This window comes from Accipiter gentilis, chromosome 28 (genome assembly GCF_929443795.1).
Source record: "Accipiter gentilis chromosome 28, bAccGen1.1, whole genome shotgun sequence".
Classification (NCBI taxonomy): domain Eukaryota; kingdom Metazoa; phylum Chordata; class Aves; order Accipitriformes; family Accipitridae; genus Astur; species Astur gentilis.
Genome location: NC_064907.1, coordinates 7,063,214 through 7,077,361, shown reverse-complemented (window position 1 = coordinate 7,077,361; position 14,148 = coordinate 7,063,214). Strand labels below are relative to the sequence as shown.

At 43.6% G+C, this 14,148-nt stretch overlaps 1 protein-coding gene across 7 annotated transcripts in view; it reads left to right on the top strand.

Moving 5' to 3' along the window:
- Positions 1-14,148, top strand: part of SDCCAG8 (SHH signaling and ciliogenesis regulator SDCCAG8) — a 117,987-nt gene that overhangs the window by 100,540 nt on the left and 3,299 nt on the right. For 2 of the 7 annotated variants that reach the window (XM_049831393.1, XM_049831397.1), the window contains exons 17-18: positions 8,885-9,011; positions 10,964-11,049. In XM_049831393.1, the coding sequence (XP_049687350.1) occupies positions 8,885-9,011; positions 10,964-11,029 (193 nt within the window). In that variant the 3' untranslated portion in view covers positions 11,030-11,049. Of the gene's footprint in view, positions 1-8,884; positions 9,012-9,578; positions 10,815-10,963; positions 11,050-14,148 lie in introns of those variants that run through there. The other 5 variants (XR_007509868.1, XR_007509869.1, XM_049831395.1 and 2 more) reach the window with 5 other exon arrangements.

Below are 14,148 nucleotides of genomic sequence, written 5' to 3'. Positions count from 1 at the left end.
GCTTCTGATGAGGTTCATGCTGGGAATTTCTTTTTAAAGGCAAAGTGTTTCTGAAGGAAAGAGTTCAGATTGGGCAGATTGCATTAAAAAATTCTCAGTGTCTCTGACTTGAATATAGTGATTGTTTTGTGTGGACACCAACTAGCAGTCTGTAAAGGTTCAAGTTTGTCTGGTAATGAAAGAAATAAGAAGAATCAGAGTAAGCAGTGGGGAAAATGGAGGCCACATTTATAAAAAGTAAGCCAATGACAAAAATTGTTGTAACTAGTAAAACAAGTTCAGGAAGAAATATTTAATTAATGCATATGTGTACCTTGTGGAATGATCCTTAGAAACATGAGGGGGGCACTTTTGAAATCTTGACAGGATGTACATCTCTTAACGTTATCAAGACTCTGTTTCCTGATGGAGAAATGTTGCAAAACCTGTTCTGTCCAGCATATAACAAAATCAGAGGTGAATATACTAAAAAAAGAAAAAAGAATTGGAGTCTGACTATAATGTTACAGGATTATAATGATTATACATCTGCTGCTAGCCCTGCCTCTTTTTTTTTTCCCCAAGGTATTTTACAGCACTCAATTAATAGTCAGCCTAAATGGTTTTGAGAATTGTTTTATTAAACATTTTTCAGCAATAGGCAGAAAATAGCAACCAGAACTATTTTTGTCTAGAGCAAACCTGATCCAGAGTTCTTATTCTTATTATAGATTATATTATTTTGAATTCCTTCAAAGGAGGAAAAGCCTCTCTTCAGCCTAGGGATTCAGACAGAAATAGACATTAGTGAAGCTTTCACCCCTATCTTTTCCGGCCTGCCATCCATTATCTTTCATTGTTTCCTTCCTGTCCAAACCCAGGAGGGCTAAAAGTGGCCATCATATTGGCTAAGCCCAGCTGCTACACCCCCTTACTAAAGAGCAGGTTGGTAATGTTCTCTCTTCAGCACGTTAGACATGAGCTATTAGAAGCCCAGGAATAGATCCAGGCTCAGGTTTCCTACATGATCGATTTGTTTAACTTGTTGAGCCAGCTGTAGAAGTGAAGATATACTCTAATAGTCAGTGATGACATCTGAAACAAAGGGGAAGCTACTGTTCCTAAGTAAACTTTTAATTAAACCCTATTTGTAATTGTTATGATGGCATGTGAAGATTGTTATCTTCTTGGAGAAGATGTAATATAGGCACTTCTTTAAAATATGTTGAAAAATCGAGTGCCTTTAGTAAAAGGGAATTTAGAGGTTACCTATACACATTTTAAAAAAACAAAACAAAACAAAACAAACAAAAAATAAAAACAAAAAACAAACAAACAAAAAAAAAAACCACAAGCTTACATCATAGAGAACCACTTGGGTCAAGGGTTTCGTGGTGAAATGTGGGCATTTTCTTCTTCGGTGTCCAATTCCAAACTGTGTGAGGGATGTTAACCTCTAGTTACCATCTGTTAACATAAGTTGGATGAGTTTGTTCTGCCTGTAGTGCAGGCAAGTGCTTACCTTACTAAGCTAGAAGTGGTATAGATTGCACTCTTTCTCTGCCTGAACGAATGATATTCTGGGCCTTTCATATGGCAAGAGAATTTTGATAGGGATTTCAGAGGGTGGGAAATGCCACAGAAACTTGTTTTAATGTGCCTTAACTTGTCTCCCTGTGTCCTACTAGAATTCAGGACTTCCAGTGCAGTGTGACAGAGGTGAGGAGGCTCATTCACTGTCCTTAGCTCCTCCTCGCTTAGGCTTTTTTTTTTTTTCCTTGTCGTGGTTTAACCCCAGCCAGCAACTAAGTACCACGCAGCTGCTCCCTCACTTCCCCCATCCAGTGGGATGGGGGAGGAAATCGGGGGAAAAAAAAGTAAAACTCCTGGGTTGAGATAAGAACGGTTTAATAGAACAGAAGATAAGAAACTAATAATGGTAATGATAACACTAATAAAATGACAACAGTAGTAATAAAAGGATTGGAATGTACAAATGATGCGCAGGGCAATAGCTCACCACCTGCCGACCGACACCCCGCCAGTCCCCGAGCAGCGATTCCCGGCCCCCCCCCCCCCCCCCCTTCCCAGTTCCTAAACTAGATGGGACGTCCCATGGTATGGAATACACCGTTGGCCAGTTTGGGTCAGGTGCCCTGGTTGTGTCCTGTGCCAACTTCTTGTGCCCTGGCTGGCCATGAGAAGCTGAAAAATCCTTGACTTTAGTCTAAACACTGTTGAGCAACAACTGAAAACATCAGTGTGTTATCAACATTCTTCGCATACTGAACTCAAAACACAGCACTGTACCAGCTACTAGGAAGACAGTTAACTCTATCCCAGCTGAAACCAGGACATTCCTTTTTTTTTTCTTTTTTTGTGGTTTTTTTTTTTCCCTTATGCTTTTTTTTCTTTCATTAACATAGGAAAGGTGGATCATAGTGGTTTGCTTTTGAAGCTACAAGGGAGAACGGAGTTCAGTTAAAGGATGGGTAGCATAGATGTTCCCTTTTACATTTTGGGAGCTTATGGGGACTTCTCCGAGATGCTCATCACTCAAGGTTGTCTCAAGGTCCTTATCTATGGCTCAAGATTTTAAGTAAATAGCAATTTAGGACACTAGTGAAACTTTGATGAGTAATTTGCTCTTTGTCTGCATTTCCAAATTTATAGACTCTTATTTAGTTACCTCAAAATTTATTGTGTGAACTTGTCGATGCTGCAAACCACAATGAAGATGCAGGTTGCTCATACGAAAACTAATTTTACTACTGGTTTAAATGTCCCTAGTTGTCTACAGAGCCGATTCAAGATATAAAGAGGTGGTAAATATAATTTTTTCTTCCTTAACAAAAAAAGCAACATCTCTTCTGCTACAAAAAGGGGAGACAAAAAGTAGCAGGGTGGGGAGTGACAGCAGCTGGGGCAGTTGTGGCTGCAGAAACAAGCTCAGCAGTAAGCACCAGCTGCACAACTTAAGTCTTTGCACGGCAGCGAGTCTGGCTTTCCGAGACCTTCACATAGGCAAAGCAAGCCCGATCATTAATTTGTATATAGCAGGACGTTACCTGAGGTGGTGCCTGCTCTATCTGTGTCAGGAACTAGCTGTGATCGCCAGGGTTTGTATTTAAGGTTGTGTGATGCTTCTTTGTTTTAAGACGCTGCTGAATTTCTTTGTGATTTCATTAGGCTTGCCAAGAGCTGTGGTTTAGGCTGGAACTGCTCAGCAGGGTCGCGGTGAGTAATTGCCTCGGGAAGAGCTGGGCGAGGGGAGCGGCAATGGAGGCGCGAAGGAGCTGCACAGAAAACCTTCGCCCTGGCATTTCCTAACTCTTGACTAGTTGAGTACACAAACTGAACGTCCTTTAATGGGCTGTAATACAACTATCCGTTAAGTACCGCAACTTAAACGCTTCCTCTCAGGCGGGCAAATTTGTAGGACGTCCTGAAAAACATGAGAAAAGCAGGTAGAAGCTTACCGAGGGAAAGGTTGCTGGGTTTTGCTTTCTATTCTAACTGGCTTGCTCCCTCTTTTTGTGACGAGCTTGTTCTTAAACCTGCGTTTGCTTTTAAAATTCAGCGCGTTAAAAGCATCTGAGGTTTGCAAACGCCCGACCACCAAACGCGGCGCTGCCTCCGCGTTGGGGCAGGGTCCCCTCCAGCTGCGTCCCCGCGGCCTGGCGGGGCTCTGCCGCCTCGCCCTCGATTTTCCCCCTTGTGACCAGACCAGCAGCAGCCTCGGATGGCTGCGCCCGCCGGCCGGCAACAGGGCGACGCGAGAGCCACCGCAGGAACCGGTGGCTCGGCCCGCTCACCCTGCCGGGGGAGCGTTCCTCGGAAGGCGGTTTGCTGCGCCGGGAGCGCGTTCGCCTCCTCCCGGGTTTGGCGGGGGGGGGGGGGGGTCGGGGGCAGCAGGAGCCGCAGCCCCGGCGCCCGGCGGTGGCCCCCGCGGGGGAGCCCGGCAGGGAGGGGCGGCGCTCCGTTGCCGCGGCAGCCGGCAGGAGTGGGGGGTCGCCGGGGCCAGCGGGGAGGCGGCCGCCGCGCAGCGCAGCGCAGCGCAGCGCAGCTCGGCGCGCCGGCCGGGCCGCTCAATAACGGCCCTTTCGGCTCCGACAGCTCTGCTCTGGCTGGCCAGGAGTAGTTATCGGATTACTTGTATTAAAACCTAATTAAGATGTGTGCCAGTAAATGCGGCACGGTTATTGGATTTGGTGATTTAGCTGCTGCGGGTCGCTGCAATCCAATCGCGCCATTTCAGCAAACTCGGCTCCGCCGAGTAGAGTGGAAACGTTTTACATCAGGAACCTGGCTGTACTGAAAGAGTAAATAATCTTTTAATGCCTCTGCCATGTCAAGGACTGATTCCCGCTGCTGGGCGGATGGACGCTGCCCACAGATCCTTGCATATTAATTCCTTTCAAATCAACCTGAAAACCCAGAGGAGGGCTGACAGGTTGTGTCAGCTTTTCCCTTCGCTGCTCGCAGTTGCCTGCGGATTAAGGGACCTGTGAGTCCCGCAGGGCAGGGAGCTTGCAGCAGGAGCCTTGTGGGTGCCCCTGCCTTAGCAGCGTGTCTTTCCAGAAAGGAAGGAAGCTTTGGGTTTTGTCTGTAGGCTGCGGACAAGGGAACAGTCTAAATGTAACACGGTGGGCCCTAGTCCAGCCTTGTGGCGTTGGATGCAATGGAAGGTTATTCTGCTGGGTGGAATTCAGCCTTAGTGCCAAAGCTCGGCTTTAGTTTGATGTCTCACATAGTTTCTGCAGGGTCTTGCAGTGGTTGTCTACCCATAGTTGTCGAAATGGAACAAAACCTATCTATCCTTTTCCATTTCCTTTCTGGGCAGGCTACAGCATAGCCTAGTTTCTGATCCAAATTTTACTGCTGTACGGAGCGAGAGATGTAGTCTTCTGCAGGTTGTAGCTGCACAAAATAGCAAGGTAGCTTGGAGCCCTTCTAACATAAAGCTGCATATGAGCTCCAAGTACTGAGAATCAGAGCAAAACGTTTACCTTGAAGCATTCATCACATTTTGGGATGCCTCAATCTTGTTCTCCCTCTGTGGAACCACTTGTCACATGAAGCTGCTTCTTTCCTGCCTTCATGTAGAAATGGGAATTTTGGTTTAGTGGTTAATGGAAAATTATTTGTGGGGTATTATTATTACTACTAAATGGGAGCTTATTCCTTAGCGCCAGGTTGTCCTGTAAGTAGTCCAAACGTAACGTGGGTCAAGAGTTACATGTCTTCACCTTGTGCCTTGAAGTAACATGACAGAGCGTGGACTTAGCTCCTGTCCTTCAGCACTCCCAGGCCAAGTTGGAGCAGCCACCTGACATCCCAGCTGGACAGATCTTGCCACTTTGGTGGAAAAATGATCTCATTGGGAATGGAGGGCAAGGATACAGTGGTCACTCAGATGCTCAGGACGCAGTACATGTTTGCCTGGTAGGTGGTGTTGCCAAAGTGAACGTGGCGACCATGCAACCTCACTCACTCGTATTAGCAAAATGCGCAGAAGGTTCTGTCACCCAGTTGTAAAAATGATGGCAGGCATCGATGTGCAGTTGTAACATATGGGAGGTACAGAGAATGTGGGTGGAGCTGTTCATTTCTCATCTTGAATCATTTACGAAATCAGCAGGCAGGCCAGATACAATGCATATGGGAATGTGTGGCTGTGCTGCACATGTCACACGTAATAGCAGATACTGTGAGAGGGCCCAGAGCCTGTCCTCGGGAGCTAAATGCACCAGAGCAGGCTGGTAGTCCCAGTGTGCGGACCAAGGGCCAGCTTGGCAGCAGTTTTGGGAGAGCAGACTGGTAGACAGAATTAGGGAATTCACAGACTGAGATCTGCACTGACTAGAACTACTCCCCCTTTTATCCATCATGACCCAGAATTGTAGAAAGGAATGTTTTTAACCCTATACTCGAGCACTGGAGATAGATACAGATGACAGAAGCGAAGTTGTGGCCTGCTAGTCAAACCCAGCTCAGTGCCTGTGTCATCTTTCTCCCTCTGCTCAAGGGGACAGTCTAAATGTAACATGGTGGGTGGTGAAGTTACAAAACAGAAAAGCATAATTGAGTACTATTGCCACAATTAAAGACTTTTCTATTTACAGCAGTTTATCCAAATCACCCTTTGCATGATCTGAAAGGATACAGAGCTTTACAAGAGAGCACGCTAAGGCTTGTATCCAGTAATGTTTTTGAAATTTGCACGGGCTGCCTGGAAGTACCTAGTAGAAAGCGTTGTTTTGATGCAAAATTCACATGAGCTGGAAATGACTCCTCTCTGGGTGCCAGAACTGGAGGAAGTTCCTCACACCGAAGTGGTGGCTCTTCAGCTGGAGCCTTCTCCCTGCGAGAGGAGAGGCACGCCTGGGAAGGGCCTCTCCTCGGGGCTGCATCAGCAGCGTTTGCTCTTCCAGCTGGAACGGGCCCTACCACAGCGATGGGCAACGCTCATCATGTTGCTGCCGAGATGTGGGTCAAGGAGGTTACATGCTTACCTATGTCATTAGCTGCCAGCTATAATAATTTTGTGCAAGAGGGTCTCTCAAAGACCGTATGGTTGTTCTTAAAACAGGCTGAAAAACTAGCAGAATGGGAAAATTATTAATTGAATGTAGAAATCAGCAGAAACTTCAATTCTAAGGGCCCAAATCCAGACTGTAGTTGGTAGTTGTTGAGTCTGGCTCTCGTGTGTGAGGAGGATTTCATAGCCTCAGGCTTTAAATAGGTAGGGCAGCACTGGAGTTCTTCCCTTGGCTGTCCGAAGACAGCGCTTCCCAGTTACACCTCCCTACCAGTACTGCTATAAAGTAAATATTCTAGAAATAAAGGACTGGAAGATGTCTTTACGACGGATGAAGCAGCGCAGTAAGGTCACATATCCTCCTCAAGTTAAAGGAAATCAATGGCAAAGTAGTGAGCAGAACTCAGCTCTCCAGTCTGAAACTACGACGTTGCCTCCAGCAACCACCACTGTTGTTCTGCACTCCCCGGGAGCAAGATGCTTGTAGAAAAGCCACTATCTTTAAAAACAAAACAAAGAACAGTGCAAGGGTAGGGGTTTTGTGTGGGGGAGTTCTGCTTTGCTTTTTTGAAGTTCAGTGTCCCCGATATCACCTTTAGTAAAGAAATGAAGCGTAAACAGCTTCTGTACCAACATGGTATAGTTTGGAAGGTATAGGGAGTGTGCATTCAGACACAGAGCGTCCCAGTGTGTATTCAGCAGACCATCCTGTGCTATCAAAGCGGAAGTTTTGTTTGCTTCATTGGATGTTTACAACCGGCTGTCACTGTTTGCAGCTAGCTGCATCTAGGTTTGTTCTGATCCCCAGGAGGTGGTCCTGCACCTCCTTAAATCCCTTTTGCAAGGAAATATTAGTGCGGTGACAGGATGCTATGAAATATGGGCGTTCAGTGTTTGCTACTTGATTGCTGCAGTTTGATTTCAAGGAAGTTGGCTGGCAGATACAGATCAGTAAATACTGGGTTTGACCTAGATTTTGGCAATCTTGTTTAAGCTAGATTTTCCTAGCTTTTTATCAAGAAATTTGGGGGTGTTTACTAATGCAGTTATTTGAACAATCCTGATTAAGAATGTCGATATTCAGAGTGATTAGCTTAGCTGAGTTATGACAGCTGTACAAGTCAAAACTACCACATGGAGCTGAAAGTAGAAAGATCCAGAAAAATCACATGCCTTATTGTAAGCATATAACTAATTCCATTAATAACACAGCCTGTATGAGATACAACCTAAAAACCTTGTTCAGCTGAAGCTGTATTTCATTATGTTGAGCAAGAAATAGTTTACAAAAGCAAGTGCAAAGTTTAGATCCAGAACTAACCTTGACAAAAACAGAGTCGGTTCATGCTCCCTAAGTGCATAGTGTTTAGATGTATAGGTTTTTCTCTAGAGTACTGTTATTTAAAGACAAGAAGCTTCTAAGATATCTGAAAGGACCTCTAATTAAAGACATATCTATTTAAAGAGTGAAATGCATTTAATGTAAAACCACAATTTCCAGCTTCTTTGCGTTTACATCCCATGCTACAGGTCCCAAGCAGACCTTTTAATTTTTTCATGGCAGGAGTAATAAACAGTCACTAGGAATGTAACAAGCCATACCGGCTTTTGCAATTAAAGAAGTAAAGGTGCAGTTGCCCTGTTGATAGCAGTGTTGTCCCAACTCGGACACTTGTTTTTCAAGCGTAAGCAAAAGGCCTCTGTGTGTTCCTTCTGATACCTGCCAGCTTGTTCCTCTGTTTTGCAGCCACCGATGAGGAGGCCCTTTGGAGTGATGGACTCTTAACATCCTTCCCCAGGAATCCCTGTTACACTATTAAAGGATCTACACTGACATGCTTAATTAACACTAAGCTCACTTGAAATCAGTGTTGCGTTCTGTAACAAGTTTTGAACATTGACCGGGTTGCAAAGAGCAGTGGACAGAAAACAAAAGTTTTTGTCACTTCAGGTCCAGTTTGTCAGGGGGTTGGGGTATTTGGATTTATAATCTGGGCTAGTGTGTGTGTTTCAGGAAGATGGTTATTGAAGCAGCTACAGAGTGTGCAGCTTGCTTAGTTACCTACAGGTATCAGGATGCAGTCCTGCAGTGTTTACTGATGTCACTTAATGGCAAAGCAAATTTGCTGTTATGTCGTGATAAGGCTTCTAAATTGGAAGTGCAAACCTTTAAAAGTGCTTGTTTAAAGTGTGAAGATAAAACATATTGAATGCCCATCCTAGGAGTAATACTTCAGTCTCAGCCTAACCACCAGACTGAGCTCTGTCTTCTGGGAGCTGCACCTGCCAGTGCAAACATCAAAGCTTCTACCATGAACTCCAACTTCAGATGCTCTGCAACCCTTTTATCTATTTTTTTTCCAGGTTACAGCAGCTTGACAAGCACTGCCAGGCCACTGCCCAGCAGTTAGTGGAGTTGCTCAACAAACAGAATCAGCTCTTCAAAGAGAAGCAGCTGCTTACAGAAGAGGTGCAGTTTCTGCGAACACAGGTACTGTGCCAAAAGAAAAGAAAGTCTGAGGGGAATATTCTGCAGCTTTAGCAGAGAAATCTGCCAGCAGTCTTATTTCAGCAGTTGGATTTTGTTGCTGCTGTTGTTTTAAATGAGGCATTACTTTCTGAAAAAAATGAAATAAAAATCTATGCAATTGGAAACCGAGACTGGTAGCTGGACCTGAGTCTCACTTAAACCTAAACTAAATGATGGAAGTGTTTTGAAGAAACAATAAACCAGCAGAAGTTATTCTTGGTGACAGCTTCTAGCTTTCTTATCAGAAGATTTTGTGTTCCTTTTTCAGAGAAAAGGGAAATCTGTTCTTTAACAGCATTAATGTTTGAACAGTAGCTTGATGTTGATAATTTCTTTGAGCTTTTTGCTGACATTTGTCAGACTTAAATCCCCCTACCACGTCATGATTTCCTCCCCCTCTCCCCCCCCCCCCCCCAATTTTTAAAAGTCATTTATCTTTCCTGCTGCTCCTTCAGTCACCCAAGTGTGAGATGGTGAATGTGAAATCAGTCTGCCTGAGCACTAATCGCTGCACTGCGTCTCCAGCAGGACTGACTCTTGGTTCCAGTGATCTCCAGGAAGCTGTGGCTTCCCGTGGGCTGTTGTTGCTGGGGTTTTTGGCCACTGTTCTTCAGTCAGTGCTTTGGGAGAGGGCTGCATGGTTTGTTTTTTTCTTTGTCTTTCTTTTACTTGCTTCAGAAAAAGAAGAGAGAGAACTGACAAGCACAGAATGAGGTTTTCAGTAAAACTATCAAATAATCAAACCCTTGTTTTGTGACTAAGTAAATGAACTGTTTCAACCACAGCATGATGTTTCCTAACTTGCAAACCAGTGAGTTTGCCCAGGATAACTGGAGTTCTGTTAACAAGGTAACAAGACATTCAGTGTAGGAAATTTAGTCCAGTAGCACACCTAGCAGTAAACAGAACATGAATCATCTTAGAACTTTAAAATATTTAAATCATACTTTTTTCCATAGGCTTTTTAGCTGTAGAATTTAGTAAACGTTTGACCTAGGAGAATAAAATCCATACTTTGTTATACCTTTAATCATGTCAGTGTGTTTGGTTTTACATGATTTTTTGTTGTAGTAGACAAACTTGGTAGCTCAAGATAGTGTAAGGTTATCAGCATGTAGTAACTACTGGCAAATTTCAGGGCAATCATACTCTTCTCTCTATAAGGTAGTTTAAGAAGGTGATGATTCAGAAAAGAAAATTAACATTTCTGTTTTAAAGGAAGCACTCTTGGTAATGTGAACACACTTTACATGGTCCACAGGGAGTTTGTTATTGATAATCTATTTTATCCGGAAGTGATTGTGCTTTTATTAAGTTGGGCAGAAGTACAAAAATCATACAAAAGAGGAAAAAATCATTCAGATATTATACTTCTATCAGGACTTGACTGGCAAAAGCTTCCTTCTTTATGTTCACTACAACTTAATTGTGCTCCAGAGGATACTTTTTAACATGAAAACACTCAGAAGAGAAGAATGATATAAAAAAATCATTACAAAATGAGTCCTAAAAATCTATTTGCAGCTATTTAAATCAACAGGGGTTCTCTGGGAATTGGAATTCAGCCCAAAAGAGCTGCCTGAAATATCAGACAATTGGTTTAAGAAAACTAAAGAACAGCTCACCATAAAGGGGAGATTTTAACTACAGAAAGATGTATGTAGTTAGTGTAGAAAGAAATTTTTAAAAAATCAATTGCAGAATCAGTGTTGATCAAAGGTGAAAGTGACATCATATTCCACATTTTACTGTATTGTTCAAGAGTTCTTCTTTATAATCTGGGGGGGGGGGGGGGGGGAGGGGGAGAAGTCAATCATACCTCATCTTTTAAAAATGATGTAAAATACACTAACCTAAATGTGCTATTGTATCTTGGAACATAAGCCACTAGTAACTGCAGTTGCATATTTCAGGAAAAAAATGGGATGCAGATCTCAAACAGGACACAGATGGAATCAAGTAAAAACCTGGATGGATAAAGAGAAATGAGCAGAACTAGGTATTTTTTCTATATCCTATATATAGAGAGAGGGGAGGGAGAGGAAAGGAGGACTAAAACTATTTGCAGATGTGGGCTGAATCTGGCAAACACTTCAAGACAGAAGAGAGAAGTGTTTGAAACATTTTTGGGTTTGAAATTGTTGGAGCTTTTTGTGTTTGTTTTTTTTTAAGCACTTAAAATTTTAGGACAAGCACTCCACAGCAAAGACAGGTTTATGTGACAGAATTAAAAAAACCCAAATCTTAAAGATTTAAATTGGAGGGAAAGGGGGACAACTCTTAGGAAGGTGGGAACTTCTAGAAGAACTCAGATTTTACCAAAGGCACTTTTTGGTCTGGCTTATCACTGGGTGTTTGCCTTTTGATTTGGAATTGGTTAGTTTTGTCACTTCCGGTAGTATTTTCCTTCTGAGGAAGCAGAATCCTCTCTATTTCTTCCAAAAGGCTACAATTTATTCTGTAATAGATCTTAAAACTTAGTGTCATATTGAATGAAACTTTATATAAATAACTGTATAGGGAGCAGTGCTGTTGCAGTTACAGCACTGCTACATAGTTATAGCTGTTCCTATTGCCTTGTAAGACTTACTTTTGGGTGGTTAACTTTAATTTAAAAGTCACAGCTTTTAAAATTGAGTCATTTGTTTTAATCTAGCTGACCTAGACTAAAAAAAACAACAAAACCACTGACAAACGTATAACCTTCATAGGATTTGTTTTTAAAGCTCAGGTTGCTTCCACTGCAATTTTTATTTCTAGTGGTAGTGTTTGCTGTACAGGGGGGAGGAAGGAAGGAAGGAAGGAAAATTCTGTGTTTTAAAGTGAATGAAAAAAAGTCATCATAAAAGAGATACCTGATCCTGCTACATGCTGAATTCCCTTACAGGCAACATGAGTTAAAGGCTTTTAACATCCTTGTTGAAGGAGTAACCAAGACAAATACCACAGTTTTCAAAACATCTTTCTCATTCTCGGCAGTGAATTACATGCTTTTAAAATAATAATGTTAAATCTCCTATTACTTAAAGAAGCTCAGTATTATTTCAGAGTAACTACCTGCCTACAACATGAAGAAGATGCTCACGCTGTAATTTTCATTTTCGGAGAGCTAAAAAGGACCAGTATGATAATGTGGCCTGACCTTACAACATGGGCTCTGTATTTAATAGGTGGCACTAATATTTGGTAATGGTGTAGAACATAACTTATTGAGGTCCACATAAAGGTAATCAAAAGTTTAATTATGGGATTTACACCTCTCGTTTTGAAAGTTTTCTGAAGATTAAAGGTTTGAGTTTCTACCATTGAAAGTCTCTCTTACATTGCAACTTGCTCCAAGTCAGGAGAGCAAGAGATATTTAGCCCCCCTCCTATATAACTACCAAATACAAATCAGCGTAGTATAGCAAGCAAACACCTAAACTGAGATTACTGGAGACCTCAGCCCTGCCCACCCAGTACGAGTATGTTTCTGAAAGCTGGGTTGCTCCTCGCTTGCAGGATCTGCCTTGCTGTCCATCAGTGTGTGACAGAAATAAGTGTTTGTCCGGGTTGCTAATCCCCTTGCAGACCCCGGCTGCCGAAGGGGTTGCCAGCCAGCTGAGCCAGCGAGAGTGCAGACTGACAGGATTCGGACCTTGGGGATTAACTCCAGCTAGGGCTGTTGTTGTCGTACGCTGCTGCTCTGCCTTCCCCCCTGAAGATCTCTTCCTGCAAGCCAGCCCCTCCCTGGCAAGAACCCATGCTCTCCCTGTGCTCTCCGTATGGCTGAGCCACTAAAACCATCTCTTCCCTCATTACAGATGTCTTTTTCACAGTGAGCATGTCTGTGAACAAACCGACTTTCTTTCAAATAGCAGTTGAAGTATACTCACCCATGACTATATTCCCGCCCTTGCCCCTCTAGTCGCTCAGTGGGAGGTACTGTCAGAATTACAGCTGTTCCTGAGCAGTGGTTTTTTCTTACATCAGCATGAATTTTCAGTGAGGGCCCAGCAGCCAATGGAGTGCTTGACGTGCTCCCAAGTGCCCTGTTTGCTTTTTTTTTTTTTCATTATATGTTACAGAAGGGGAGCTTTATGTCCAGAAAACAAGTAGCTTGTCCATCTCTGATGTCAGAAGTGATTCAGGCTGATCATTACATGGCCCTCAACAGTTCTTCAGGAGACCTGAATACTGTAGGTTACTGGGGAGAGAGCTTTTTTTTTTTTTTTTTTTTTTTTTTTTTTAGCGTAATCTTAATGCCCAAAAATAGTGCCTCCACCAGGTGTTTGTAGCAGCTGATGATGTTCCACAGGCAGGAGTTGGTAGTTGTTTTGGGGTGGGTTTTTTGGTTTGGTTTGGTTTTTTAAGCAGGTGAAAGGAAAGCCTTCATTATTCCTTGGATGGAGTTTAGTCAGAGACAATGAGAGTTATGACAGGAGTGGATGGATACAGGTAGATCTCTGCTTGATGTCTTGACTGCCTTGACATGACACTTAAGTGCTGCATCACCTGGTATTTAGCTCTTTTGAGTTTGTGTATCTGCAGCTGTAGGAGGCCTGTACCTCCTGCGTGGTGTCTGGCCAGTGGGCAGAGCTGGGGAGCAGCTCAGGATCTAACCTTGGCCCTCCCGAGAGTTCCACCGCGGGTTTTGCAGCTGCGCAAATGAGGACTGAGGCACCTAAGCAACCCAAGTGCTTTCTAACCAGACAGGAAGCTCATGGCTCCTCTCCCCTCTGTTATGAGTAGAGTTAACAGCAATTAAGCCATTCAGATGTCCATGGTTCTGCTCTTACAAAAACTTCCAACCCATGCACCTAAGAATACCCAACCACCAGTTAAAACAGATGCCACCGAGGGGAGGGGGGAGCGTCAGGAGGAACCTGGGCAGTCTGTGCTGCAGAGGCCTGCTCACTGAATACCGAAGTACTGCTGGGAGGAGGAGAGACTTGAAGATGGGAAAGGCCCCTGCCCCTGACTATCCAGTGACCAGCTGCCAGTTACTTGGACATTACGAGTGACAGATTTGTGTCTGTCACTAACTGCTTTAGCATCCGGGCTGTTGAATAGCGGGGTACACCGAGACTCTGCCAGTATTTGTGCTTTCTTTTTAAAG